Source organism: Peromyscus leucopus, chromosome 5 (genome assembly GCF_004664715.2).
Source record: "Peromyscus leucopus breed LL Stock chromosome 5, UCI_PerLeu_2.1, whole genome shotgun sequence".
In the NCBI taxonomy this organism is placed as follows: Eukaryota; Metazoa; Chordata; class Mammalia; order Rodentia; family Cricetidae; genus Peromyscus; species Peromyscus leucopus.
Genome location: NC_051067.1, coordinates 84,185,692 through 84,213,334, shown reverse-complemented (window position 1 = coordinate 84,213,334; position 27,643 = coordinate 84,185,692). Strand labels below are relative to the sequence as shown.

Here is a 27,643-nt window from a genome sequence, read left to right as displayed (position 1 = left end):
ACTCCATTCCCTAGTCCTACCAGGAAAAGTCCAAAGCAACAGACAACAGCTGTTTCTAACAGCTGTCTGACCCCAGACAAAGCACCTTCCACTGTATCCAGCTACCTCTTCTCAGGGGTCTGTAAAGGTGATCATAAGGGCTCTTAGAAGAGAAGGTTGTGGGCTAAAGAGATGGCTAAGAGGTTAAGAACACTGGCTGCTCTTCCAGAGGTCCCAAGTTCAATTCCCAGCAGCCACATGGTGGCTCACAACCATCTGTAATGAGATCTGGTGCCCTCTTCTGGCCTGCAGGCAGAACACCATACACATAATGAATTTTAAAAAAATAAATAAATAAAAGGGTTGTGTGGTTGGTTGCGGTTCCTTGCTATCAGCACTATCATTAGGATGGCTATGAGAGAGAGGGAGGGAGAGAGAGAACCTCCCACAGACCCCATAACTACAGCAAGCAACAGAACTGCTGCTGTGCTGTGTCCCCACCCTTCCTCATGAAGATCAAAACCACTACTGTGTCCAGGCTCTGCATGTGGATCAGGCATGCAAACCTATTCACTCCAGGGCTTGGCAGCTCTCACCTTTCCAGCACACATCATCTGTGCTTTGCATTGAGCAGAGATTTGCTTTTAAGTTCCTCCTCCTGGCTGTGAGCCGCTAAAACAGAGACAAACACTGCCATTCAATTCTGCCACTCAATTGGTGTCTTTATTTATAATTGCTTGCCATTTCCCATGGGGAACTGTTAAAGGAAGAAGCGAGAAGGCTGTGCAGGAAGCCACTGGCTTGGCTCTCCTCCATCCAGTGGAGGAAGTGACTGAGGATGTTCTAGACCACACAAGGAAGCCGTTGCTATGTGGGCCAAGATGCACCATGCAGTGATGTCAGACAACCTGAGTCCTTCTGTCAGGAAATACGGCATAGTGAAAAACTGGAAAGGTTGAAAGAAATGAATGAAGTACGTACAAACTGAACTGCTAATGTAGTGCAGGCACAGGATGGCTGCAAGTGAGAAAGCAGGTGTCTCCAGCTTCCGCCTGGACACACCTGTATCCCACCGCCCTGTGCCAGGCTGTTGGGCCACCAGTGCCCTCCTAAGATAGTTTCTGTTGACACTGAAGGTGCTGTGAGCCACAGCAGATCATAGATGAGGAGAACCTCAAGTGTGGAGCACCAGGGCAGCCCAAAGGAAGACTGCATTGAGAATATCCAAGTGTCCCCTAGGGCGGGAGGAGCGGGGAGGAGCACCTGGGAGGGGTACAATCAGCACCGTTCTTTGGGCACAGAAAGAGGCCGCTTTCATTGATCTTCAATCACCAGGTGAGGGAGAAGGCTGCGTAACGACAGAGCTGAAGGCAGGGCAGCCAGACCCCTCCACATCCTTCCCCAGTATTCTGAGCCTGTGTGCACTGATGACCGCAGGGCCTGTGGGAACAGGGCCCGCTCAGCAGCCCAGCCAGTCCGATTTGATGCTTCCGAATTTCACACTCTTCAGACTTTGGTTCTCCAGCTTCAGGTAATATGCACCTTTGAAGAAGTAGCTGTGACCTGAGAGAAACAAGGCAGAGAGATTGGACCTACCCTGACCGGCCATGGCACATGGAAGGTCCCTGGGAATCGTCACATCTGCCTGGCACAGGAAGGAGCTTTTCAGCCAGGGAAGACCCTGGGCTGGAAGAATGGGAATGGCTAGGAAATTAGGTCTCATAGTTGTTGACTGCTCCTCGGAGCCAGGGATCAGGACACCAACATCTCAGAGCAGTGGTTCTCAACCTGTGGGTCACGACCCCTGTGGGGTCACACATCAGATATCCTGCATATCAGATATTTACATTACGATTCATAACAGTAGCAAAATTATAGTTACAAAGTAGCAACAAAAGTAATTTTATGGTCGGGGGTCAGCACAACACAAGGAACTGTATTAAAGGGTCACAGCACTAGGAAGGTTGGAACCACTGTCTTTGAGCTTGTTATGAGACCGTTAGGTAATACTTGGCTGTTGGTGATAACAGTACCTTTCAAGCACAAGTACCAAGCCACGCACTTTCATGCATCAGGGAATGGGAAGCAAGAGGCCCCCAGGCCTCTATCGGTTTAGTAGGTTCATGCAAATATTTGCTTCATTTTGTCTTTAACTCTTGAATGAGTTGCCAAGATGTAAACACATTTGGCAATGTCATATGAACATGCAGATGTCTGGCCTCTCTTTAAACCTCTACACTGTCTAAAACCGTAAGACCTTACTCTTGCAGGTCAGCAATCATCAGAGGCTGAGAAGCAACCCTTCCCTGCCAATGAATCACTTGCCTCTCATTCCTTACAATACACACACACACAAACACACACTCACTCACACTCAGGCCCCTCACACTCAGATACACTTAGCCCCCCCACACACACACACACAAACTCTCTCTCACACATATACTTAGCTCCCCATACATACAAACACACTCACTCAGGCCGAAACACATGCACACATACACTCAGAACCACACATACATATACTTACATACACACACACACACACACACACACACACACACACACACACACACACGAGGCATTCAGACACTCCAGCACTCCCCACACTCATGCACATACACACTCGCCCACATAAACACTTACACACATGTGCATACTCACACATACACTGATGCACACATACATTCTCACTCACACATACATGCATGCACTCACATAAGCATAACTTATTTTCTACTGTTTCCCCTCCTGGCCTCTAGAGGCTTTGGAATCTGTGAATTCCTTCCAACACACATGATCCTGTTTACTCCATTAAAAACTCTAGCTCAGGAGTATGGACTTGATAGCTGTTTGGCTGAAGGTAACTCTTAATGGAGCACCTGTTTATACACTGCTTTCCTTCTGTGCCTGTGAAACTTTCAGCCATGGAAACTCAGGCCTATGAGCTTTGCAGATGGTAAGAGTGTGTGCACACAGACACAGACACACACACACACACACACACACACACACACACACACCACGTTAAAAAAAATTTTTTTTGTGGAACTGAATTAAAACCTCCTCTCAAAAGCCGAACTGACTTCATTTCCAGGACCCCAGAAGATCACAGAAACCTCCCTGGGAATATGGTTTTCAAATTCCAAATGCTGACACTGCAAAGCAGCAGCCGAGTGGGAGATCACTGCCACGGGAGTGACAGAGCATGACAAAGTTTGCCTTGTCTCAAGTAAAGCCATGCTTCAGACGGGAGGTGGTCACAAGGCCTCCTGAGAAACCCAATACAGCCTGGCTCAACCCCCAGAATGAATCCAGGGCACCAGGCCATGTTCCTGGTCCCTGGAGGCCTCCCAGCCCTCCTCTGCTGTGGCTCCAGGCCCTGCAGCTGTGAGGGGCCTTTCTAGGTCTTCCAGCCTGGAGCAGCAAGGGTCAGGAACTGGCTTCCTTCCCAGCACTGAGCTAAAGGGACTGGTTTGTTTTCCAGGACTGCATGGCTGCCCTGCAGGACTGTGTGCAAGGGAGAAGCTGCTTCCTGGCTGGGGGCAGGCAATCCTAGAATGCCAACAGAGGCCTGGGTAGCTCACCACCGCCCTGCAGGTCCACAACCGCATCCAGGTTATCAGGGATGGCATTCCAGGAATCTGCGATGAGCTTAGGGAAGCCAGGATCCATTTTCTTCTTCACCTCATTGTATCTAGAGAAAGAGACGGGGAGAAGAAGCAAACAGCCTCACTGAAGGCCAATCCCCATGGCCCACTCTCACGTCCCCCCACCCCCAATCCTGGAGAGTGGGTCTGGGAAAAAGACTTTGACGGTCCAAAGGGAAGCAGGTGGCTGTGCAAGGGCCCAGAGAAGACCTGGCCTGAACTGCCCACTACTTACTCCTTCCTGATTGTATGGCTTGAGACGATTCCTAACAGCAACAGTGACATTGCCACCAAGAGCCCATGTTTGCGTCTCTCCCATGTCTGGTATTCAGCAAGGGTTGGGAACTGATAGTTCCCCTTGCCAAGTTTTTTAAAAAAATTCTTTTGAGACTTATTTATTTTTATTTTTTATGTGTTTAGGTGTTTTGCCTGCATATATGTCTGTGTACCATGTGAGGGGGTACCCTCAGAAGCCAGAAGAGGGAGTGAGATCCCCTAAAACTAGAGTTATATAGGAATGGTTATGAGCCATATGGGTACTGGGAATTGAACCCAGGAATTCTGGAAGAGCACACAGTGCTGTTGACTGCTGAGCCATCTCTCCAGTACCCCCCCCCCCCACACACACACAACCTTTGATTCCCTGCTGCAGTCCGAGGACCAATGGACCAGACCCATAATTCTTTCACTGTGTGGTTTGAACAAATTGCTGCTTCTTCATCTGTCAAGCAGAGATGACAAGCCATGTCTGGGAGTTAACCGAAGCTCAGAGAGGGAGGTCACAATGCAATGCGGTGGGTGTGAGCTCAAGGCCATGAGTCACTGGGCAGACGGCATGCCACACCAGTCCCAGCTGCAGCTGGTATGGTACATGTTCTTCTGGGCCCTGCCTTTAACCCAGGTAAATGCCTGGAGCATTACGAAGCCTTTCTCCCTGGCCATTGTTTTAAGTCTCCTGGAGAACTTTTTGATTGCTGTCCTTTTACTCCTTAACTTTCCCTCCCTCTGTCCCTCCACCTACTAGTTTTCTTACACAGATTCAACACTGCAAAAGCTAACGTGCTCCACAGCGTGCCCGTGGATATCTCAGCAAACAAGATCAAACCTCACCTCCATGGAGAAAATGTCTAAGCAGATCATTTTGGATCTCATCCCAGTGATGGGCAAGCTTTCTCTCCTCAGCACAGTGTCCTGGCTGGCTCTCCTTTGCCCCTGGTGGCATCCCTACCACCTTCACCAGGGGTTCCAACCAGAGATTGCCCTAAGGCTGTCTTTTGTAGGGGCTTCCCTTTCAGCTCATCACCCCAAGAACTGCCAGGAACGCCTTCCTAACCACAGCTTCATCTGAAGATAATGTCAGGCTATTTCTTCATGGCCCAAGTTACCAAAAACAAGTTCCCTAGCTCAAAATGCCTATGCCCCATCTGACCACCCCGGAGGCCACTGTAAATCCCTGGAATTACAATGGTACAGAGATATGTGCCCCAAGCTCCAAGGACTTCCCCTAGCACAAGCAGAAGGCAGGAATCAACCTCACTGGATGAGGGAGGCTCAGAGAAATGAAACAACTTGCTTCCTGAGAGCTCTTTTCACACAGGAAGACTACGGTGCTATGTCAAGAGAGATGTCACCTCCTCCCTCTAGCCCCATTATTTTGACAGCTTATCTACAGATGTGGAAGGTGCAATATACAGAGTGCCAGAAGAGACATTTGAGTCCCGGGTTCTCAATGCGTCCTTGACCCACTTCGGCCTTAGTATCCTTGGTCCAGAAAATGGAGCTGATAACAATATCCAAATCAAATGAAAAATCCAGATATGCATAGCATCCACCTAGAGCAAGGCACAGGTCTGGAAGGAGTCACCAACACTAAATGCAGAAGTATTTAAGTTCTGTGCACAGCACATAAAGGACACTGAATATGTAATCGTGGTCTCGGTGGCAGCTGAGTACTTCCTGGCATATTGGGGACAGCTGCTTTCCCTGGTCACTCCAAACACTCTCTTTTCCCTGCAGCCATAGCCCAAGAAGGTGTCTCAAGCTCTTGTGCCACCTTTCCTTCAAGGGAACCTGTCTCCTTTGTATGCCCAGTCCAGAACCTAGGGTCAGCACATGCCATTCCAGCCCCTTTACTAAAGGTTCATGGAGCTTCCTCAGCAGAGGATGGTATCTGTTCTGACATCTAGAGTTGGAGGAAGGCCTTGTCAAGGAAAAGGATTAGAAGAAATCAGTAAGGCGTTTCAGGGCCTGTGAGTCTGTGCATGCATGCACACGCCTGCTCACACAGGACTTGCCTGTTCTTGCATGTGTACACACATAGGCTGTGCAGTAGGAGGACTGTGAGAGTACAGGGAATCACTTAGGTTTTAGAATTCTGAGATTCCTGAATCACGCGTCTGTGACGCTCCACTTCTCTGGCCCACCACACTCAGACTGAAAGATTTAGAGTGTCAGTGAATTCAAAAGCCTGAGATGCCATTGGAAGGATGTGGGTGTGCTGGGAGGGAGTGTTCAGGAGCCCATGGGCGAAAGGTCCACTCGGCCGTCTCCTGACAGACTGTTTTTCCTCTTGAGGCTTGAGATACCAATCAGCTTAGGTTGCTAAGAGTCTCAGCAGTGCCTCCGGAATGCCACCCTGCCAGAGGTAGCCGAGAGACATAAGCAGCTTCTCAATCAGGGCAGTTTCGGGTGGGGCGAGAAGAGAAGGAGGAGGAGGCTGAGGCCTCAAAGGAAGCAGGAATGTTTGTTCAAGCTCAGCAAAGTCTGGGAGTTCTATCAGTGGTTCCTGGGTATGGCCTGGCTGCCCTGACAGCCACAGAAGCAGGAAGGGAAAGGAGACACCTGCAAAGCTTTTGTCCACCCACCCTTTTCCTCACTGATCAAATGACCCAGAGGACACAGTGAAGGGGGCACTGGGGAGAAAGGAGAAGCAGCTTTAAGCACAGCTCTGGGCCAGCACACTTACTTAGAAGTGGGTTGGCCAAGTCCTTTAGGTTCTTTGGGCCTAAGTTTCCTGATGGGTAGGTTTCTGAAGGACTATAAGCATACTCCTGAGTTTGGGCTATGTCCAAACACTGCTTTCTCTGACCCTTCATCCAGACCTTTGCCTCTCAGAGCTAGAACCTCTCTCTAGAGAACTTGGAGCAGAACCACCTGCTTCTAAACTGCTCCGCTGCCAGTCTTCACCACTGGCCAGGCCTGCAGACTGGGGGGAGGGTGCCCGCTGCAGACATGGGGAGGGTGCCTGCAGACTGGGGGAGGGTGCCCGCTGCAGACATGGGGAGGGTGCCCGCTGCAGACATGGGGAGGGTGCCCGCTGCAGACAGGGGAGGGTCCCCGCTGCAGACATGGGGAGGGTGCCCGCTGCTGACATGGGGGAGGGTGTCCGCTGCAGACGAGGGGGGGTGCCGCTGCAGACATGGGGGGGGGCGAGGGGGGGGGTGCCGTCTGCAGGGGGGTGCCTGCTGCTGACAGGGGGAGGGTGCCCGCTGCAGACAGGGGAGAGGGTGCCTGTTGCTGACAGGTGGAGGGTGCCCGCTGCAGACGCGGGGGGGGGGGTGCCTGCTGCTGACATGGGGAACGGTGCCCGCTGCTGACATGGGGAGGGTGCCCGCTGCTGACAGGGGGGAGGATGTCTGTGGCTCCCCAAGGCCTGGTATGGATTCTGTCTTTTTCATTTCTGTCTGCTGCCTTGCCTATACCTTCCCTCCCTGGGAAGTCTTCACTGCATCAGGAAGAGTAGGACATCCTCCAGGGTCAGGATGCCAGCTCAAAGTCCAGCTGTCACTCCACGGGCACGGGACCTGAAGCTAGTCATTTAACCTTTTGAAACCCTGTTTTCTGCATGTGAAAGTGGGAAGAATAGTGATTCATACGCCCTGGGCCTCACAAAAGCCCCTGGCATACAGCAACAGTAGCAGATAATCAGCTATGATCGGTATGTGTATCATCAACTCTGCTGTGAGTTGCCATAACATGAGCGTCTAGACTAGATATCTGCAGGCCCAATCAGAGGCAGCAGAAAAAGGAAAGGGGATTCTGGCCAGAATAGCCCTAACAGTGTCAGAAGAAGGGTGTATTCTGTGGTGTCTTCTCTTGGAGGGCCTGCTGCCTGGCAGGCTAAGGACCAGGGACAGGGTGTCTACCCACACTGTGTATGTATATCAAGCCAGAGTGCCCTGCCCCATGAAACCAGCCATGCTGCCATTCTACCCGGAGCCCCCTTACCTCCAGAACTTGTCTCCAGCGAAGATATACGTCTTCTTGTTCTTACTCCAGTTAAAGGCAGCATCTACTCGCTGGACATCAGGGGGCAACCCCAGGCTGGTGAGTGGCTTGGGGTACCCTCGCTCCAGGGTGCTGGCAGAATAGACCCAGTACTCATTCCCTGAAGGAAGGGGCAGAAAGCGGGTTAGTGGCTGTGGTGAAATGCCTCAAGCCAATCCTGTCCTTTCCATCGTCTTTCTGGTAGAAGAGCCTACTGAGTCTTTCTCAACAGGGAATGGCCTTCTGCTCATTTCCTAGCTCTATACCTAGAAGCAGATCTCACCACAGAATTATGTTTTGTTTTACTTTGTTTTTGAGACAAGAGCTCATATAACCCAGGCTGGACTTGAACTCATCTATCTCCTCAGTACTGGGATTACAAGGAGGCAGGCTACTGCACATCTGATTTATACAGTGCTGAGAACTGAACCCAGGGTTATTGCTTGCTAGACAAGCACTCTATCAATTGAACTACATGCCCTGCTCCTACACACAGTTTTTTTTAAAAAATAATTTATTTAATTTTATTTTATGTGCATTGGTGTGAGGGTTTCAGATCCCCCTAGAACTCGAGTTACAGATAGTTGTGAGCTGCCATGTGGGTACTGGGAATTGAACCTGGGTCCTCTGGAAGGGCAGCCAGTGCTCTTAACCGCTAAGCCATCTCTCCAGCCCTCATACACACAGTTTTTTAAGTTGGTTATGAAAGGAGGCAATCAAAGAGGAAAAACAGTCCATGAAAGTGTCATGTCTGCCATAAGAAGACCCTCTTTCTATCATGTATAAAGTGCCCTGGGAGCCAAACCCAGCCTTCTCAGGACCCATCGTCACCAAAGACAGAGATGGCAGCTGGCTATATATAGGACAGTAAGTGCTCAAACCTTAACTGAGCCATCAAGGTCGGCCTGAGCTGCATAGCAAATGCAAAGGCCAGCCTGAGTTCTGTCATAAAACCCTGTCTCAAAACAAAGGTAAAAGTAACAAGCCTAGTTAAAACAAACAAACAACAACAAAAACGGTGCTTGTTTGGAGTCTAAATATCATGTATAGAAAGAACAGTTTGCTTCTATCCTGTTTTCAGATGCCACCCTACTGTAACTAACTACCTCTGTGCAAATAGATGTGTGCTAAAAGCATTTTATGTTAAAAATGAGGGGCTGGGGGCTGCCGAGATGGTTTGGTGGTTAAGAGTGCCTTCTGCTCTTCCTGAAGACTAGAGTTAGATTCCCAGTATCCAGGTTGGGCAGCCTGCCACCCCTGCTTCAAGGTTCCTGCCTCTAGTTCCTGCCCTGACTTCCCTGGATGATGAGAGGTAAGATGAAGTATGCCCTTCCTTTCCCAAGTTGCTTCTGGTCATGATGTTTTATCATAGCTATAGTAACCCTAAGACACACCTGTACCTCCAACTCAGGGGGACAAATGCCTCTGGCCTCTGTGAGCACCTTCATTCATGTACACACACACACACACACACACACACACACACACACACACACCACCCCACACCACCCCCCACACACTAAAGGTCTAACTAAAGCAGCTACTGGCCAAGGATCTAGCACTGGAAAGATGTTAGGGAAACAGCCCCGAAAGGAGATCCTGTTTTCTTTTAGAAAAGGGACCAGAAGATCGACAGAGAACCCAGAGGAAAGGAAATGTCCTCCTGTGGGTGGGGCTAATTGATGCTGGATGTCTAGACCATCCTCCCAGGTAAATCCCATGTGTGTTGGCCAGTTTTTTTCTTTTTGTCAACTTGATACAAACTAGAGTTACATGAGAAGAGGGGCTCTCACTTGAGAAAAATGCCTCCATAAAACTGGCCTGTTGGCAAGCCCTTGGAACATTTTTTTGAATTAGTAATTGATGTATAAGGTCCTAGCCACTGTGGGTGGTGCCACTTCTGAGCAGGTGGTCCTCAAGTGTGTAAGAAAGCAGGCTGAGCAAGCACAATGGGAAGCAAGCCAGTGTTCGTCCATGGTTTCTGGCTCAGTTCCTGCCTTGAGTTCCTGCCCTGACTTGCCTTCATGCTACACTACAACTGTAAGCTGAAATAAACCCTTTCCTACTCAAGTTACTTTTGAACATGGTGTTTTATCACAGCCATAGAAACCCGACGAGGACATTGTGCTTTGGGAAATGATGTGAGAGGGATTCTTAAAGAAGATGGGCACCTGTAGGTGCCTGGGAACTGTGGTTAGATGGAGGAGAGGATCCAGTTAAACAGGAACTGAGGGCCAGAAAGCCCCTCCCACATACCTGCGAAGAACACAGCTTTCTCTTCCTGCGGGGCCTCATATACAGCATCGATCTTCTCTGGGAGCTCAGGCCAGAATGTGGCCACCAGCAAGGGTCCTGTGGGCTTGTCACGTGGTGTCACTGTCCGCCAAATAAACCTGGGGACAGGAATGGGACACAAGAAGTCACACTTTCTTCCATCACTCTGAAGCTCTAACCACCAAGCCCACTCAGAAACATGGAGAGAGGAAGGTGGGCAAGATCCAAAGAAGGCTGGAGAGGGACACTGGGGAATAGGGAGATACTTCTCTCCCAGATGCCACCCTTCATTCTTGCCCCCACCTCTTCCAGGAAGCTTCCCCAGACTGTCTCTGTTTACTGTGTTTCCTTACTCAGTGCCTCTCCAAAACACCAGCCCTGAGTGCCTGGAGCAGCTGTTATCTATCTGTCCTATTTGACTTGAAGCCAGCTGAGGCCAGGCCTGACGGCACTTCAAAGTGTTTTCTGAATTTAAATGGAATGAATCTGTCTGCCTTAGCAGAATAAGAGCTACATTTACTGAGGACATACTGAGTGCCAAGCACTTTTATGAACGAGCTTTGTAAAATGTAATCCTCATAACCTCCTAACATGTGTGCTTGGTGACCTGCCCAGCAACCGGCATCTCTTTCTCTACCGTCCTTCCTTTCAGCTCTACACTTAGAACCATCCTTCAATACCAGGAGCCCCTGCTGCTCATGACCTCACCCTCATCTTAGGAATTAGTCCCGGGTGTCTTCAACCCTTTGACATTGTAACATGACTTGTCATCTCGTTATCAGAACAAAAGCTATCCTCAGCGGCATGTGGGCTCAGTGGCTGGTTGGTCATGGGTAAACCACTGGCTCTCAGATTGTGATCCTCAGACCAGTGGGCCGAGCAGCACCTGGGCATGTGTTAGAAATGCGAATTTCTGGACCTGACCTGAGATCTGTAGGGCAGACTTCCCTGGCTTGTGATTGAGACTCTGTTTGAACAAGCCTTCCAGATGATTCTGTTTGCCAGAGTTTGTTAGCTTCCCATTCCTTGCCATGTGTCTTACATCAGCATGACAAGATTGAGCAGACAGACCAGTATCTCACCCCTAGACATCTCTCTTCTCCCACCTCACCCCACACTTGGGCTGGATGTGGGAAACCTGTGGTCCTAACTGCCACTGGCAGTCATCCTGGGACGCCATCTTGGCACACAGGCCATGCAAAGGTGTCAGTGGACAAGGACAAGTCGCCGACCCTCCCCTGCCCTTTAAAGCAGCCTTGCCCCTGGACACTATATCATGAAAGACCAATTTTTCTTCCACTTTTTAATTTGGGGCAGGAGAGGGTGGTATCTCTGTTATTTGAAGCAGCACGTACAAGGCAGAGTTATGATCCTAATTTGCCAAACAACACTCAGATTAATGATGGTATTACCTGGGTTTAAGTCCACATCCAACTCCAAAATCGATGCAAGGATCCCGCAGTACTGCCTGCCCTCCCAAAGCCTGGCACCAATATTTGTGTAGGTTTACTGTTTAATTATTTACAGTGAGTCAATTCAGTGAACCCAGTGAATACACATTTAGGTCCTTTTGACAGAAAGTGTGATGCAGAGTCAGAACTAGCCCTGGCCTGGGCATGGGCTCAGAGCCATTTCTGAGATTCCTACTTCTGACAGCTCTACACATGGCCACAGTTTCCACAGTGGCAAGTGTTCCAAGCCGGGGACCTTGCTGGAGTCCACTTCCCTTTTCTCCCTCCCTAGAAGGTACAGCAGGACATCAGTGGTATCTACAATCGCTAATAGTGGTTTGGGCACCAAGACCCGACTAGACTGCATTTTGAGTCTCACTTTTCTCTCTCTCTTTCTGTTATCACCTACTGGCCAGTGGTAGACTCTGTGAAGGGCAGAGCACGTGTATCCCACACCTGCCCCCATGTCTGAAGAGAAGCCCTTCATGGGACAGAAGACACTCCTGGAATATCTTTTAGCCTCCCCAGGCTCTCTGTCCCACACTGTTTAAGTCAGGAACTGCTATCTGTCTCTGCTACATGATTCCTAACCGCCACTGCTGTCATCATCCACCATCCAAGAGCCTCGGAATCACTGGGGAAATCTGGTAAAATGCAGATATGTACGCCCTGCCCCCAGAGAGTACAGTCAAAGGACTCAGGAGAGAAGACGGAACCCATTTTTTTAGTAGGCCCATTCTAGGTGGTTCTAGTGTAGGAGGCCTGTGCACTTCTCTTGAGAACAGTGACGTGACATTAAACAGACCCCTAGCCCCAGCACACTGTCTTCCTTTCCTTAGCTATCCTCACGGCAACTGGCACAACAGCTGCTGAATTACCATTGGTGGAGATGACAGCTAATGGGACTAAACAAACACACTCTGTGCTGGGATTATTCTGAGCACTAAACTTCATCTGATCCTTAGTTCTGCTCTGTTTGATAGGGTAAAATATTAGCCCCATCTTAGAGATGGGCAAACAGAGGTACAATGAAAATGATTAACCTATTAGTAACCATACAACTTGTACCTAGCTAGAGTAGTATTCTACATCCACCGTTCATTTTCCTAACTATTATACTCTATGAATGGATGAGTGCATAATTGGATAATGTATGGAAGGATAATGGAGACTAGATGGACAGAAGAAGATGCTTGGCAGATAGATAGATAGATAGATAGATAGATAGATAGACAGGTGATAGATGTATAGATGAAGGTAGAAATGAACAGATGGATAGATGACAGATAGATGGATGGATGAATGGATGGATGGACTCTTTAATGATGTCCTAGACAGGGATCTAGGGCATTAGGGTGACTCTCAGCCATTTGTCATGACTATAGCCTTGAAGAATGAAGGAAATAATCTCTCTCCACCTATGGTCACTTGCTATCTATATAGACAGCAATTTGGCTACTTGAGATCAATAGCATTCAAGGAGAAGGCCAATGGAAGACTGGCTAATTCCCCTACATTCTTCTTTCCATCTTACTTTAGAATCATGTCTGGATGTGTCTTACTATATGACAACTCACTCCATCTTTTATGGCTGGGTTGGGGTGAAGTGGGATGCCTAGCTTAGCCCTGTTCTTTGATTTCATCGGTAGAAGATTCTCAGATGTGACATGCACCAATCATTCAGTGTGCGTGTATGGTTTGATTTGGCAGCCTACACCCTGTCATCTGCCACAAGCATCTGCTAACTACAGGAGAATGAGTGACATGTAAAATGTACCTGACACCCTACTGCTGCAAAAGCCTGGACAACTGATAGACCACCAAGATTTGGAGGTTGTTAGACACACAGCAAAACCTGCTTACTACAGGTCATTCTGTGAGGCCCTAGGGTTCCTCAACAAACGGTAGGAACACAAGAACCACAGGAAGGGGCAGAGAGCCAGAAAGACAAAAGCAGCCTCACTCACCGGTCCTTGAAGAAGAAGATCTCACCACGAATCTGGGCAATGCCATCAAAAATGATGTCCTGTTTGCAGATCTCGGGAGTGACAGGTCCCAGGGTAGGAGTGGGGCCAGTACCAGTGTCAGTATCAGCATCAGGGGAGGGCCCTGGGGAATGAATGGGGAGACCCCTGAACTTAGACCCTCCCTAGCAACAAGACTTCTAATCACTAGGCTGAGCCCCAATACTGCTCACTTAACCTGTAAAGGCTAGAAGGAAGAGACATCTACCTCAGGGTCACCTGTACTTACGGAGGGAACTAAGAGAAGCTTGAATCTTGTGTGGTCTCTTACTTTAAGAACAGGGAAGTCTGGGGCCTCTTCACTTTTTTCTTCCTCATGATAAGCAGCCACATTTGAGAAACTGAGTCCAGAGAGGTGAACTGCTCCATCTTTTTCAACTGGCCTGTGGCAGGGCATGTCTGCAATGCCACACCTCACTGTCTGGATGTCCAATTCTTTCCCAAGTTCCATGTCCCTAGGCTTCCCCATCCAGGTTCTACTTTCACTATTTTGCCTGGTCCAGGAACCACTAGGACTATTACATAGTTGATTTCTTCTTTAGGCAATGGACTGGCTTTTTAACCTCTAGCCTTGTTGAAAGCACAACAATAGACAACCCTTGGTTGCAGGAACCAAGAGTTATACTTCTATCACAAATTAAAACAACATCTTATGAAAACTGGCAATGTTCATTCCCATGTCATCATTCCCATTCTGTGCCAGAGAAAATCCTGCCCTGCAGTCAGCTCACTCTTCAGGATCCTGAACCCTACCTAGTCACTGAAACCTAGTCCAGCCTCAGTTTACACACTAACAAATAGAGGGCCCTAGAAATGGGGAGCCAAGAGGGGCATGAATGATGAGTCTAGAAAGGACAGGGCTGTTTGAGCAGTGCTGTGAAGCATTACTCCAAAGCCCGAGGACCAGGCACCATTCATGTCTCTTGCCCATATCCCTGGCCATTTTGGCTAGATGAGATCTGGCATTTTCCACTTCTGTGGCCTCCCACCCAGGCTGTGGGATGGCTGTAGACCCCTCTGCTCCCAGAGGCATCAAGCTGAGGCTTACCGTAGAGCTCCTGGATCCCCTTGATGTCATCATGGGATAAGCGGAAGTTCTTGGTGTAGGTGTAGATAGGAGCCATCAGAGCACCAGGGTCCTGTGAATGCTCAGCCCCATCGCATGGCCAAACTCATGGGCTGCCACAAGGAATAGGCTATATCCTGAGTGCCAAAGCAGGGGTAGAATTTGAAAGAGAAATACGACAGGCATCTAGACTTGCCTCATATGAAGGAAACTTTGGGGGGAAATCTCCAGGGTGGGTCTAAAAGTTCTGCAAGTGGCATGCATTGGTTTTTTTCCTTATCCTGAGAATTCTGTTGATTTTGAGGTCAGCCAACATCCGACTGCCTTTTCCCAATGATGACTGTGTGTGGGATGAGGGAGAGAGACAAGAGCATCTGCTTCACATTTCATCTGTTAAAAATCATGCTTCCTGGCTCTCTGTGAGAGTTGAGGTAAAGCCTGCTGCTCAGGATCTCAGAGATAATCAGGGATAGTCAGACCTGAGGGCTTCACCATTTCTGCCCTGGGGAAGGGAGTAAAAGCCACTCCCCTGGGAATTCGACTTGATGTTATAGCATTTGCCTAATGTATGACAGCATCTCCAGTCCCATAGGAAAGCTGAAACAAAACATATCCATGCCTGTATGTATTGCTCAGGCTTGGCAATGGAGAGTAGGCAAATCATGTACCACACCCTGTTGGGACTGAATTATCCCACGGGCCCCACTACCACAAAAAATACACCCAAATCCTGTTCCCAGTTATCTAGGACATGTGATCTAATTTGCAGATGTCATTATAATGGAAGGCAAAGCCAAGAGTGGTGTTATATGTCATAATCCCAATACTTGATAAGCTGAAGTAGGAGGACTGCGAGCTTGAGATTAAGGTGGGCCACACAGTGAAACCCTGCCTCAAATAAATGAATAAGTAAAAAGGCTACCACATTGCAGTGGACAGAGCTCTTAACTCAGTGTGGATCATGACCTCCTAAGAAGAGAGACAAAGAGACAGGTGTGTATGTGGAACAGCGACGGGCATGTAATGACAGAAGCAGACAATAAAATGATACAGGCTCAGAGGGAACACTTGGGTTTTAAACTTCCGGCTTCCAGAACCAAGAAAGAATCAGTGTATGTTATTTAAGCCACCGGTATGTTATGCTCTGCACATGGCAGCATGAGGGGACACAAACTCTTCACGCGGGTCTCCATTTCACCTCTAGCAGAAGTTGCACAGTGCGGGGATGTCAGCATATCTCCTAGCATAGCATTTGGGAGCCAAGAAACTCTCCTAAGAAAAACCCGTTTGGCCAGCTGAGGCATTCACCAAGGACCGTCTCATTATGGGAAAAAAGAACAATAGTAACGGAAGGAAAGGGTGGCCCAGGTAGCATTAACTGCCCATGTGACACAGCCTAGAAGCATAGTTAAAAACTCTCAATTGAGTAGCTGCCTTCATCGTGTTGGTCTCCGGGCATGTCTGTGAGGAACCGTCTTATTATTAATTGATACAAGAGACCATAGCCTACTATGGGCAGCTCCATTCCCTGGGCAGGTATCCTGGGCTTAATAAGAAAACTAAGTAAGCATGAGCCTGTGTGCCAGACAGTGAGGCTGGCAAAGGGTGTTCCTCCATGGTTCCTGCCTGCAGGTTCCTACGCTATGTTCCTGTCCTGACTTCCCTGGATAGATTGTAACCTGAGAGTGTAAGCCCGTTTGTTGGCATTTCCTCCCTAAATGTTTATTCACAATAACAAAAATCAAACTAGGACAGAGGCTCACCTAATTCTGGCAGGTCCTGGACCCATCTCCTTTCCTAAAGGTTTTGGGCTACCTGAAAACTGAAGCCCTAGGCCTCTAGGCCCTGAAAGCTAGGCCCAAAGCACCCTGCTCATAGTCCTGACAACAGTAAGGTCATTGGCTGTCTCTTGCTAGTGACAGTCCCGCCCGGAAAGGTGGCTGAAGTGGAAAGCAAGAACGGAAATAGCAGGGCTGAGACCCACCCAGGATCAGTGCCTAGTAATAGGGTCTCATTTTGGAAGCTGTGTTGAGTGTCCACTTGAACTGGCTGGACCTAAGCAGGGACCTTGTCTTTACTGGGGCTGAGCAGAGTCTCTGCTCAGATGGGTAGGTCTGAAACCACAGTGGGGTATCTTGTTGTAGTGGTTTGAAAAAATGTCCCCCCAAAGAAAATGGCACTATTAGTAGGTGTGGTCTTGTTGGAGGAAGTGTGTCACTGTGGGGGCGGGCTTTGAGGTCTCTTTTGCTCAAGCATCCCTTAGTGTGACTGTTAGTCAGCTTCCTGTTGCCTGCAAGATGTAGCACTCTCAGCTCCAGCACCTGTATGTTGCTGTGCTCCCCTTCATGATCCTAATGGACTGAACCTCTGAAACTGTAATCGAGCCACCCCAATTAAATGTTTTCTTTATAAGAATTGCCATGGGCATGGTGTTTCTTCACAGCAATAAAAATCCTAAGATACTTGTCTAGGGACAACGTCTGTGCTGAAAGTAGTCTGAGCCTCAGAATATTCCAGCTCAGGTGTGGAGGTGTGTCCAGCATCTCTACCAAAGGCCAGGGCCTCATACCTTGGTCAGGACAGAAGCCCCACTTCCGGTCATCATCATAGTTAGCGGTGGTCGCACACCATATCTTCCCGTCACTGCGACCGGCGCTGGTGCAGCTCTCATATTTGTTGCCCAGGAAGGTGAAGGGGAAGACACACGGGGCACCTTCTGAATTTCCACCCACAGTGGACATAGCTGTGGGGTAAGGGACACAGGTCAAGGGGCAGCAGAGGATCTGAGGCCACTACCAGTAAACAATGACAAGATGCTGACATTAACACAGACTCACTGGAAGGGTGACTGGAGTGGAAGGCAAGGACATTGTTGGGCTGATATCCACCCCGATCTCATTTTGGAAGCTGGATGAGTGTCCACCCTATTCACCCTGGCACCAATAACCAATAACACTGGCACATTAGAGACCCTGTAGTAACATCTCTACATCATATATGGGAAAAACCCAGATATGAAAAGCTTAGGAAACTTGCTGAGCAGATAATGCTAGAAATTAAGTATCAGAGCCAAGGTTTAAAGCCAGGTAGCCATGGTTCAGAGTCCAGAACTGGACCCCTGCAGATAGGAGCAGAGAGGCCAGACACACAGAGAACTGAGCAAGCTGATGGTCTCAACACACTCTAGAAGGTCTCAACTGCCTTAGAAGATGAGCCTTTAGGCCCAGTCTCTAGAGACCAATCCCCGAGTTAGCTTCAAGAAGCAGGCTCAGTAAACATAGGTTGGAGAAAAAGAGAATTGAGAAAGGATGAATAACAGACTTAGAGGAGACACGGCCAAGAGGTGGCGAGAGGTTCAAGGCCAGAGGGAGGGACAGGCACACAGTGTCAGAGCTGAAAAACAGGCGCAGGCCAGCTAGCCAGAAGTCAGAGCACAACGACCAGCTGACTTCTGTGCCCACGTGGTACCGGCAGCTCGTCTGAGGAAAGGATGCTGTGGGTGGACAAGTGGGTATTAAATAGCCAAATGCTTCACTCTGAGTGGCAGAGAGGGGCAGTGGTACCCACCGGTCTCTGGGCAGAATCCATACTTCTTATCTCGGTCATAGTCCTCAGTGGTACCACACCAGCGGTAGCCGTCTGTGCGGCCCTCGGTGGTACAGCTGTTGTAGGAAGTGCCTTGGAAGCGGAATGGGAACTTGCAGGGCTGTCCATCTGCATTGCCACCCATGGTGAACAAGGCTGGGGAAGAGAAGAGATGGAAAAGAGGCCGTTGAGAGAGATCCGCCTGGGCAGAGCTGGCTAGTTGACGTGTATGAACCACTTGCTGGTTCTGTGTCAAAATATTAACGGCAAACAACCTCTAGGGGCTGGAGAGACGGCTCTGCAGTTCAGAGCAATAGCTGCTCTTCCAGAGGACCCAAGTTTGGTCCTAGCACCATGTCAGGCAGGTCACAACCATCTGTAACTCTGGCTCCGGAGAATTTGCTGCTTCTAACCTCAGAGGGTACTTTCGCTCATGTGTGCATACTCACATAAAGAAAACACACATCCACACCTAATTTAAAATGATAAAAATAAATCTAAAAAGCCAGCTTCCACTCGTTAGTGGAGATCTGCTTCTCTGAGAAAGCTTCAGTCCTTTCTGGACATTTCTACTGCTGCTGTGGCCCCTGCAGAAGGGAGAGGAGGAGGAAGCAGGGGCAGCTGGTATCTAAGCCTCCCACTCTGACGACCCCAGGATAGGGCCATGACTGGAGAACAGGGAGGGATAGGATCAAGGTCAGCCTGTCTGTCCTGGGCTCTCCCAAGACTCCCATCCCTCCATCTACTCTAGAGTTACAAAATGGTGTGTCTCTAGAATTGCCAACTAGCAAAACCACAAGTGCGTAACAAGGACCATCTGTGCACAGCAGTGCCAGAGGTGACCTCACTAGGCCCTGTTAACTATCACGAGCTGAGCGGAGCCCAACCCCTGGCCTCCCAGCGCAGGACTGGGGGTGGGTCTCTGTCTTCATTGCTCTGCTCATCCCCAAACAAGAAACCTTTTCCTGATGAAGCAGGAAGAGTGGAACCTAGGGAAGAGGCCAAACTGAATCCAGAGACCCTGCTGATTCAGAGTGGGGAAGGGCTAAGTGATAACTCTGATCCCACCAGCTGGGTTTCTGCCACCCAGAAGCCCATCTCCTCTGGGATCCACCCTCCTCCCAAAGAGAAGGTCAGGGAGCAGACACTGAGTCAGCCATCAGGAGGGGCTGAGTAACCAGAATTGCAGCCCCAGACCCAAACACGCGTGCATTGTGAGGACTTGCACCTGGCTAAGGACCAAAGAAATGGCCAGCGTCCAACACAAAGGGAACCCTTCCAAGCTCGTGAAGTTGGAGACTGTTTCCATTTCTATCCATTAAGCCTGTTCTAACAGAAGGGCTGACTCAGGACTTTCTGTCTTTCCTGGTGTCCTACTGGGAAACGCAAGACACAGACCTTTATTTTAAAATCTCTGATTTACTAATAGCGAATAGCTTGGGTCTTAGCACAAAGCTCAGCTTCAGTGATAAAAGTATCAACAGGCTGGGGGTAGAGCTCAGGGGTGGAGGAGAGCATGACTAGCATGTATGAGGCCATGGGTTGGATCTCCCAGACAAAGAAAGAAGGAAAGGAAGAAATGTAAACAGGAAGACAACTAGAAAGTTTGTTTCTTCCCTTCTGTCTAGATGACTGGGGCTAGTGTGTTGCAATAGGGACAGGGAGAGTCACAAACATATACAATTATATACTATTAGAGTCCCTCCTCGCCCCCAACGGACTGTCATTAGTCTATGACCCCAAAAGTGTTTATGGGCTGGGGAATAAGCTAATATTTAGCAGTATGTCCGTATTTTCTCCCATTTCTCCACCATTTTCTGGGCTTCTGATCTCTGCAACCACCAACCGAGATGGCCTAGCCAAGTATGAAGTCATGCATAATTTTAAAAAGATTTATGATTAAAAAGCATATCCAGGATGCTTTCAAAGTCTATTGAGTGTGTATATCAATACCGTTCCCCTTTCCACACTTTTACCGCCTGTGATGGCAGATGGGGAAAACGATGTTTTGAGCTTGAATGAGCACTCGAGCACGCGCGCACACACACACACGCGCACACACACACACACACAGAGTGAAGCCAGATGCCTCCGTCATGACACAGGGACAGAAGGCAGAATCAGACGTCATAGCTGTGAGTCCTTACACTGACTTTCGCTGGTACAGTGGAACCAGCGTGGGAGGGCTGGCTAATATCCTCAGCCTGGAGCCCCACTTCAATCAAGCACCAGCTTGGACTGAGCCCTGTTCCCCTCCCACTGCTAAGTTTTCGACCCATCTCTGTGCCTCAACTCTCTTCTCCTGTCCTCCTGTCCTTGAGCCCTGGGTCTTGTTTGGAGTGTAAAGTGGCCCCCAGAAACAATCTAAGGTCATTCTCGTGTATGTTAGAAAAAACTAATATCCTACATCCATGATTTCACAAAGAATACTGCAAATGGTGAGACCTGTAAAACCTGAAGTGACTTAAATAAATATGAAGTACATATGGCCACATGCCCCAAAAATAGCATGTAAGTCACAACAGACCATACATATGGCGGTGGTTCCATGTGACAGTGGTCCCATACGGTAACTCTGTACCCTTCTCAGCTTATGTAAGGATACTGTGCTCACACAGTGATGATGAATTCGCACAACTATACATTTCTTAGAATGTGTGTCCGTCCTTATGCAACACATGGCTGTAACGGTAGAGGAAGAGACAATGATAGCTGAACTCAGGATAATGGACACTTGGGTGAGGGGATGAAGGCTGACTTCTCTGTGGAATGTGGAGGGGGACGGTATAGCAGGAACCCATGGAGGCTGGGGGCCTGGGTAGGATGAGGGTTGGGGCCAAGGTAGATGCTCACCTTCATGGGGACAGAAGCCGTACTTGCCATCCTTCTCGAAGTCGTAGGTGGTGGAGCACCAGAGGAAGCCATCGGTGCGGCCAGTGTCTGTGCAGCTGTTGTATTCCCGGCCATTAAACAGGAAGGGGAACTTGCAGTACTCGCCGTCAGCATTCCCATACTTTACCCGGACCACTGCGGGGCACACAGAGCATGGAACCCACCTCTCCAGGGCCTCCATTCGACACTAGGCTATGGGCTCACCCTGGAAGCTGATTTCCTTTCCCCTCTCATCACCCTGATCCCATCAGAGCAGATGGAGGGCTTAAACTTGGCTTTGGTTGCTAGGAGATGTGGTTTATATATTGTGCACCCCAATAAACTTATCTGGGGGTCAGAGACAGAACAGCCACTATATTAAAGGCAATGGTAGCACACACCTTTAATCCTAGCATTCCGGAGGCAGAGCTCCGTCTGGATCTCTTTGAGTTAGTTCAAAGCCACACTGGAAACAGCCAGGCATGGTGACACATGCCTTTAATCCCAGGAAGCAGAAAGGTATATAAGGCATGAGGACCAGGAACTAGAGCCTTTTTAAGCTTTTAGCTTTTAGCAGCAGCTCAGCTGAGACCCATTAGGATGAGGACTCAGAGGCTTCCAGTTTGAGGAAACAGGATCAGCTGAAAATTGGCGAGGTGAGTTAGCTGTGGCTTGTTCTGCTTCTCTGATCTTTCAGTGTTCACCCCAATACCTGGCTCCGGGTTTGTTTTTATTAATAAGACCATTTAAGATTTGTGCTACAAGGAGACAGGGAAGCATGCCAGAGGAGGATGTCTTACCTTGCCCTTCCCCCAGGGTCCACAGCTCATCATCATCAAAGTGGGAGTCTCCCCCAACACCAGTGCCCGGGGCGAAGGCATGTGCCAGGAGTCCATCCTTGCCATCAAATGGGTATCCATCTCCGTGCTCTGAAACCCACATGGGTTCTTAGCTGTTAGTGTCCCCCATTCCCACAACTTGGTCCTTAAGTCCGGCCACACCCTAATCTGTGTTTGGAACTCCTCAGTCCTCCAAGCCCCTGTCCTCTTCCCTTTTTCCATTGGGGTTATCTAGGGCAGGTACTGCAGGGAGGTAATGGAAAGCTCTGGCTTGGCTGCTTCCATCCGGTATCCCATACTACCCTCAAGTCCACATGGCCCTCTCACCAGCATCACTGACCTTCGCTATCTTCATCAATACCAACAGCACTGCACCCACCCACATACCCACAGTGTCAATACAGCGTGCTAACCCCATACCCTCCTGACCCCCACACCCTCCCATCAACACTGCCCTCCTCACCATGCTCTACGCTTATGGCATAGCCACAGAGCTAGCCCTCAGACCCCCTGTGTCAGCATGCTCGCCTTACTTACTCCCATGTCTACACTGTTCTTCCCCTGCCCTCTGCCTTCCTTCCCTGCGGTACCACCCACTATCTACACAACCAGCCTTCACATTATGCTGCAGCCAGTTCATACCAACAGCTATATGGTGCTGTGACCCCAGATTCCATTCCACTTCCTCCCATGTTGCTATTGTGACAACTGAATTTTAATTAAAAAAAGGTGTTTCACATTGCTCTGAATCCAGGTAGCCCTTTAGGGGCTGTCTAAATGATTTAGAGGGTACCCACACTGCATGAAGGGTACACTGCAGTGCATCCTCTGCTCTTACAGCCATGGCTCTCCAGTGTCTGGACCATATTCTGCTACGTCCATCTAATCCACATCCAGTGTCTACACCTCCTTGGTAAGCTGCCCTCACGATCCCCACACATCTCAAATGTCTACATGGCCCTGCTGTCTCTCTGTTGTCCCACTCTCCAGCCCCCTTCTGCCTACCCCAGCACACATCTCAAACGTCTACACGGTCTTGCTGTCTTTATGTTGCCCCACTCTCCGGGCCCCTTCTGCCTACCCCAGCGGCCAAAGTTGATCATGATGTCAGCTTCCCCATCATGGATTCGAGAAAAGCGTAGTGGAGTCACATCACTCCATACTTGTAAGGCCCGAGCAAAGGCATCATCCACTGTCTCAGGGTCCAGGTCAGGTGTGTAACCAAGGATCCTAGAGAGGGTAGAAATGCATATGAATGTGCATATATGCAATTGTGCAGGTGTCTATGTGCACAGTGTGTGTGTGTGAGTGTGAGTGTGTGTGTAAATGCTCTTGTGCAGATGGGTTGAGCAAAGCTCACTGAGAACACCCTCCTGTAGTGCCCTGATGTTTCCAGAATCCCAGACCTTCTCATCTCTCAATTCTGTCTGGGACAAGGGCACCAGGGACATAAACAGTACAATATCAGAAAAAGGGTAGAGATCTCACCCTTGATAAACACAGGCACACAGAGTAGAGCTTTTACAGCCCAATTAGCAACGAATCATAACAACACTATAAGATTAAAAACACAATTATCAGCATCCCCCACCTATTCCAATGAACCAAATGATAATAACAACCACAAACACTTATTAGACTCTTGCTCTGTAACAAACATTGAGGAAGCCCTTGATTTACATGTAATCTAATTTAGTTCCCCAATCATACCTATGGGAAGTAGACTTCTTAGCCTTGTTTCATAAGCAAGAATACCAACTCAGAGTGCAGGAGAATAAGACCAGTGTCCCATGGTTAGTGAGTATGAGACTCAAATCTAGGTCTGCTGGTACCACTCACCAAGAACTCTGTTTGTCCCTGAATGCTCAGCTTTCAGTAATGACACTTCATGGGCCCCCTGAATTGGAAAGGCAAGTCCAAAGGAGACTCACATCCCTCAGGCTGCTGGCCCTGCATCCCCAGCCCCTCCTTAGCACCTGTATGTGATCTGGTTCTTGTCCCACTTGGGCTTTCTGGGAAAGAAGTTGTAGTTGGCCACATCCGGGTTGCCACAGCGTGGCTTCCGCATGGTCTCGATGGTGTTCTGGTCAAGGTCACCTGTCTGGGGCAGCCCAAAGAACTTCTGCATCTTCTTGAGGGTGTCCTTCAGCACAAAGAGGTTGCAACTGTCCTTGGGGCAGCCATAGAAAGTATTCAGGTATTGCTGAAAGAGACAGGTAGTCTCAAAGTCAGGAACCACATTGGGATGACAAAACACACAGCCCCAACTAGTCCCTAAGTATCCCCTACTTGGGACAGGTTGGAATCAAGAACACTGAGTAGAGTCTTAGGCTCCCAAATGACTTCTGTCACCCACCAACTGAGTGGTGCATCTGTAAAGGGCATAGCTACCTTCTTTTATTTCCCTCAATTTAGTAGATGTTAACTTATGTACCACTCATTTTATATATAAGACAGCTTAAGAGATTTGCTTAAGATGAAACCACTCGCCGGGCGGTGGTGGCGCACACCTTTAATCCCAGCACTCAGGAGACAGAGCTAGGCAGATCTCTGTGAGTTGGAGGCCAGCCTGGTCTACAGCATGAGTTCCAGGAAAGGTGCAAAGCTACACAGAGAAACCCTATCTCGAAAAACCAAAAAGATGAAACCACTCACAGATGGCAGATGTAGATTTGACACCAAACAGTCATGCTCCAAAGCCCACGCTTGAATCCTGATACTCCAGCATCTATCTGATTGAACCTCCCAACATTGTCTTCCTCCTTTTTTACTTTTTCTTTCTTTTTTTTTTTCTTATAAAGAAATTCAGGAATTGTGTGCAATGGGTGTGGTAGCAGACCTGCGTTCAAATCTTACATCTGTGATTTCTAGAAAGAGAACGGTCTTATTCTTCAGAGGGTCTGCCCCAAACTACCAGCCAGCTGCCCATCAAATGCCTACCACGTGTCAATCCTTGTGCTACTGCTGGGGTAAACTGATGACCAAGACAGACACTTCTAGTCTGTAAGATTCAAAACCCAGTACAAGAATGTGGGTGGATCACAAAGAAATGCGAAATTAAATACAAAGCTGGCTGGAATGGAGAAAGAAGCCAGAAGTGATCCTGACTGGTTCTCACCTCCTTGAAGACAGTACGTCCCAGGGTAAAAAGAGGGCATGATAGTAGCGATGATAATGGTAATAGAACAGTAATAATGCCTGATGTTCATTGAGTGCTTCCCAGGTGCCAAACACTCTTCTCGGCGTCTAAGAGCACCTGCCCATTTATCACAAAGATAGGTGCCATTCTGACCCTCTGACTTCAAAGATATGGCCACCCCAGAAGTTCCATCAATCATCAGAGATCACCAGACCAGTAGGTTAATACACTCCTTGAGAGGATTTGCAGGGGGTAGTATAAGTTCAAAGTCCTCTCTTCTTTTTTCTTCCTTCGTTCCTCCTTCCTTTCTTGTTTGTTTATTTTAGGACCTTTTTATTTTAAAGCCCAAGCTAAAGTTGAACCTAGGACCCTCCTGTCCCAGTCTCCCCAGAACTGGCTTCACAGGTGTGCACTACCATGCTTGACCAGAGGCCCACCCCCCTTTTCCCAGAAGGCATGGAGGAGACCTTGGTAACTGCTACCACTCTTAGTATCAGCCAACAGACACATCACTGATGTTTTAGACCTTTGAAGAAAGTAGTCCTCTAAAGATTTTAAGATCTCCCAACCCATCTACCCAGAGAGGATGGAGGCTGTAAAGGGAGGGATGTGGAAAGAGAGTAGGTGTCTCATTCAGCAGGGACACCCAAACTTACCCAAGGGCATGTGATTCCTAGTTCTGGGAAGACTGAGGAAGAGGCTGGCTAGAGGATTTCTATAACGGTTAAATTAAGGCAATAAAGGTGCAGATAGATGTTCTGAGACCTGCCAATCCATGCCCCATGGATGGCTAGAAATGCCTAGTCCTTGCTGTGGGTATTGCCTCGCCTCCCTGTTGTCTCCCAGTCTGGCTTATGCAATGGTGCTGCCAGGGAGCTCTAGAGCCAGGCGCAGGCAGGCTCACTTGCTCACACAACAACATCTGAGCCGCAGCTCTGGAGACTGGCCAAGAAGGAGGTCGTGCTGGCCGCTGGCCGACCCCAGCCCGGCTCAGTCCGCCCCCGCCCCACGCGCCTGGCCCTCTGCGCCTGCTCCTCATGCCTGCTCGCCAGCCTGGAAGGTTTGTTTCCTTGTATCTTCTGACCCCAGGGAAAAGTTCAAAGAAACTCAGCTTGGACCCTCCTGGACAACTTCTTCTGCCTTAAACCAAGGCATCGAAATGCACTTTTCTGCTTCCCTCCAGTCTCTACTACTTGCCAAATGGCCCCTTCCAGTCTCACCAAAGGCCTGTCTCCAGATATGTGCCAAAGTTTCCCAGAAATTAGCCAAGCCTTGCTTTGGCTTATCCTTCTATGCGCAAAGGCTTATACAAATTATATGCCAAAGTACACTCCCCATTTTCAAGAGATTCCCCCTTAAAATGATTGTCCAAAAGGCCTGCCAAGGTACTTGCCAGGGGCTCTGTTGCCAGCTCTCCTGACGCATCCAAAAGACGTTTATAAAGCCCACCTCGAACCAAACCCTCTAGGTACGCAGACAAAGTCTCTGTTATTCAGAAAAACAACCCTTTCCAGATGTTTCCCAAGGCAATCGTCTCCCTCCTTTGCTCCGTCCTGGTCCCTGGGATGTATGTACCTTGAACTTCCTCAAGTTACTTATCAACAGCCTTCTCTTACCCAAGCCCCCTCCGCATCGTCTACAAAAGCTAGCTAAGGAGACCCTCAAAGATGTTTACCAAAGCCCCTCCTGACTCTGTGTGCCAGTAGGGAGTCAGAGGGTGGGTGGCCTAAGTCCTCCGCTTCCAAAGTTTGTCTAAACTTGGCTGGATGAGGCCAGCGTAGCAACTTACCACTGCCAACTCTTTGTCTGTTTTGGGGGCCACATCGCCGGGGAACTTGATGATGGGCGATGGCGCGGCGGTGGCGCGGCTCAGCAGGCAGCCCAGGACGCAGAGAACCCGCAGAGGGCCGGCAAGCGCTCCCCAGGCCACTTGTGCCTCCATCGTTGCGCTCCCGGGCTCTGCGTGTCACCCTGAAGTCGCTGGCTGTGTGCTGGGGTCCGCCCGACTGGCGCCTGCTCCGCACGGCGTTCTGAGATCCCCTTGCTCAATTGCCTCGGCTTCGCAGGGCGCAGGGGCTCATAACGGGGTTCCGCGTCCCAACCCGTCCCGCCCCGCCCCGCTACTGAGGGTGCTTGCTGGTCCTGGCAATCCCTTTGTATATTTAAAGCCTTGGATGCACACACAGCCTCTAGCCACGCCGGGGGAAGTCTGGATGCAGCGGAAACAAGGGCGGGCAGACGCCAGATGTGGCCGGCTGGGCTGGAAGTGTGCTGGCAGCCCCCGGCCAAGTGGGGAGGGGAGGGGAGTGAGGCCGGCGAGAGGGGTGGCTCAGTCTGACCCGCCCCTCTCTTCCCCACCCCCATTCCCCGTTCCCAGCTTCTTGCCACTTCTTTTTACATTCCCATCCCCCTTCTGCCTCCAGCTACCTCTGGCCTCCTTGCTCCCTAGCCGAGCTCCTCCTCCACTCCACCTCTACACCTACAGGCTCCCATCCTGGA

General features: G+C 49.4%; 1 protein-coding gene across 1 annotated transcript; it reads right to left on the bottom strand.

The window, feature by feature from the left end:
- Nucleotides 1–675: 675 nt before the first annotated feature.
- Mmp2 (matrix metallopeptidase 2) lies at nucleotides 676–27,424 on the bottom strand. Its single transcript, XM_028871503.2, is given in 14 exon segments — nucleotides 676–1,542; nucleotides 3,567–3,676; nucleotides 7,857–8,016; nucleotides 10,152–10,288; nucleotides 13,588–13,729; nucleotides 14,693–14,797; nucleotides 14,800–14,847; nucleotides 17,280–17,453; nucleotides 18,278–18,451; nucleotides 21,149–21,322; nucleotides 21,967–22,095; nucleotides 23,087–23,235; nucleotides 23,982–24,208; nucleotides 26,934–27,424. Coding segments are annotated over 14 exon segments (1,986 nt in total). The 5' UTR covers nucleotides 27,087–27,424; the 3' UTR covers nucleotides 676–1,438.
- Nucleotides 27,425–27,643: the final 219 nt, after the last annotated feature.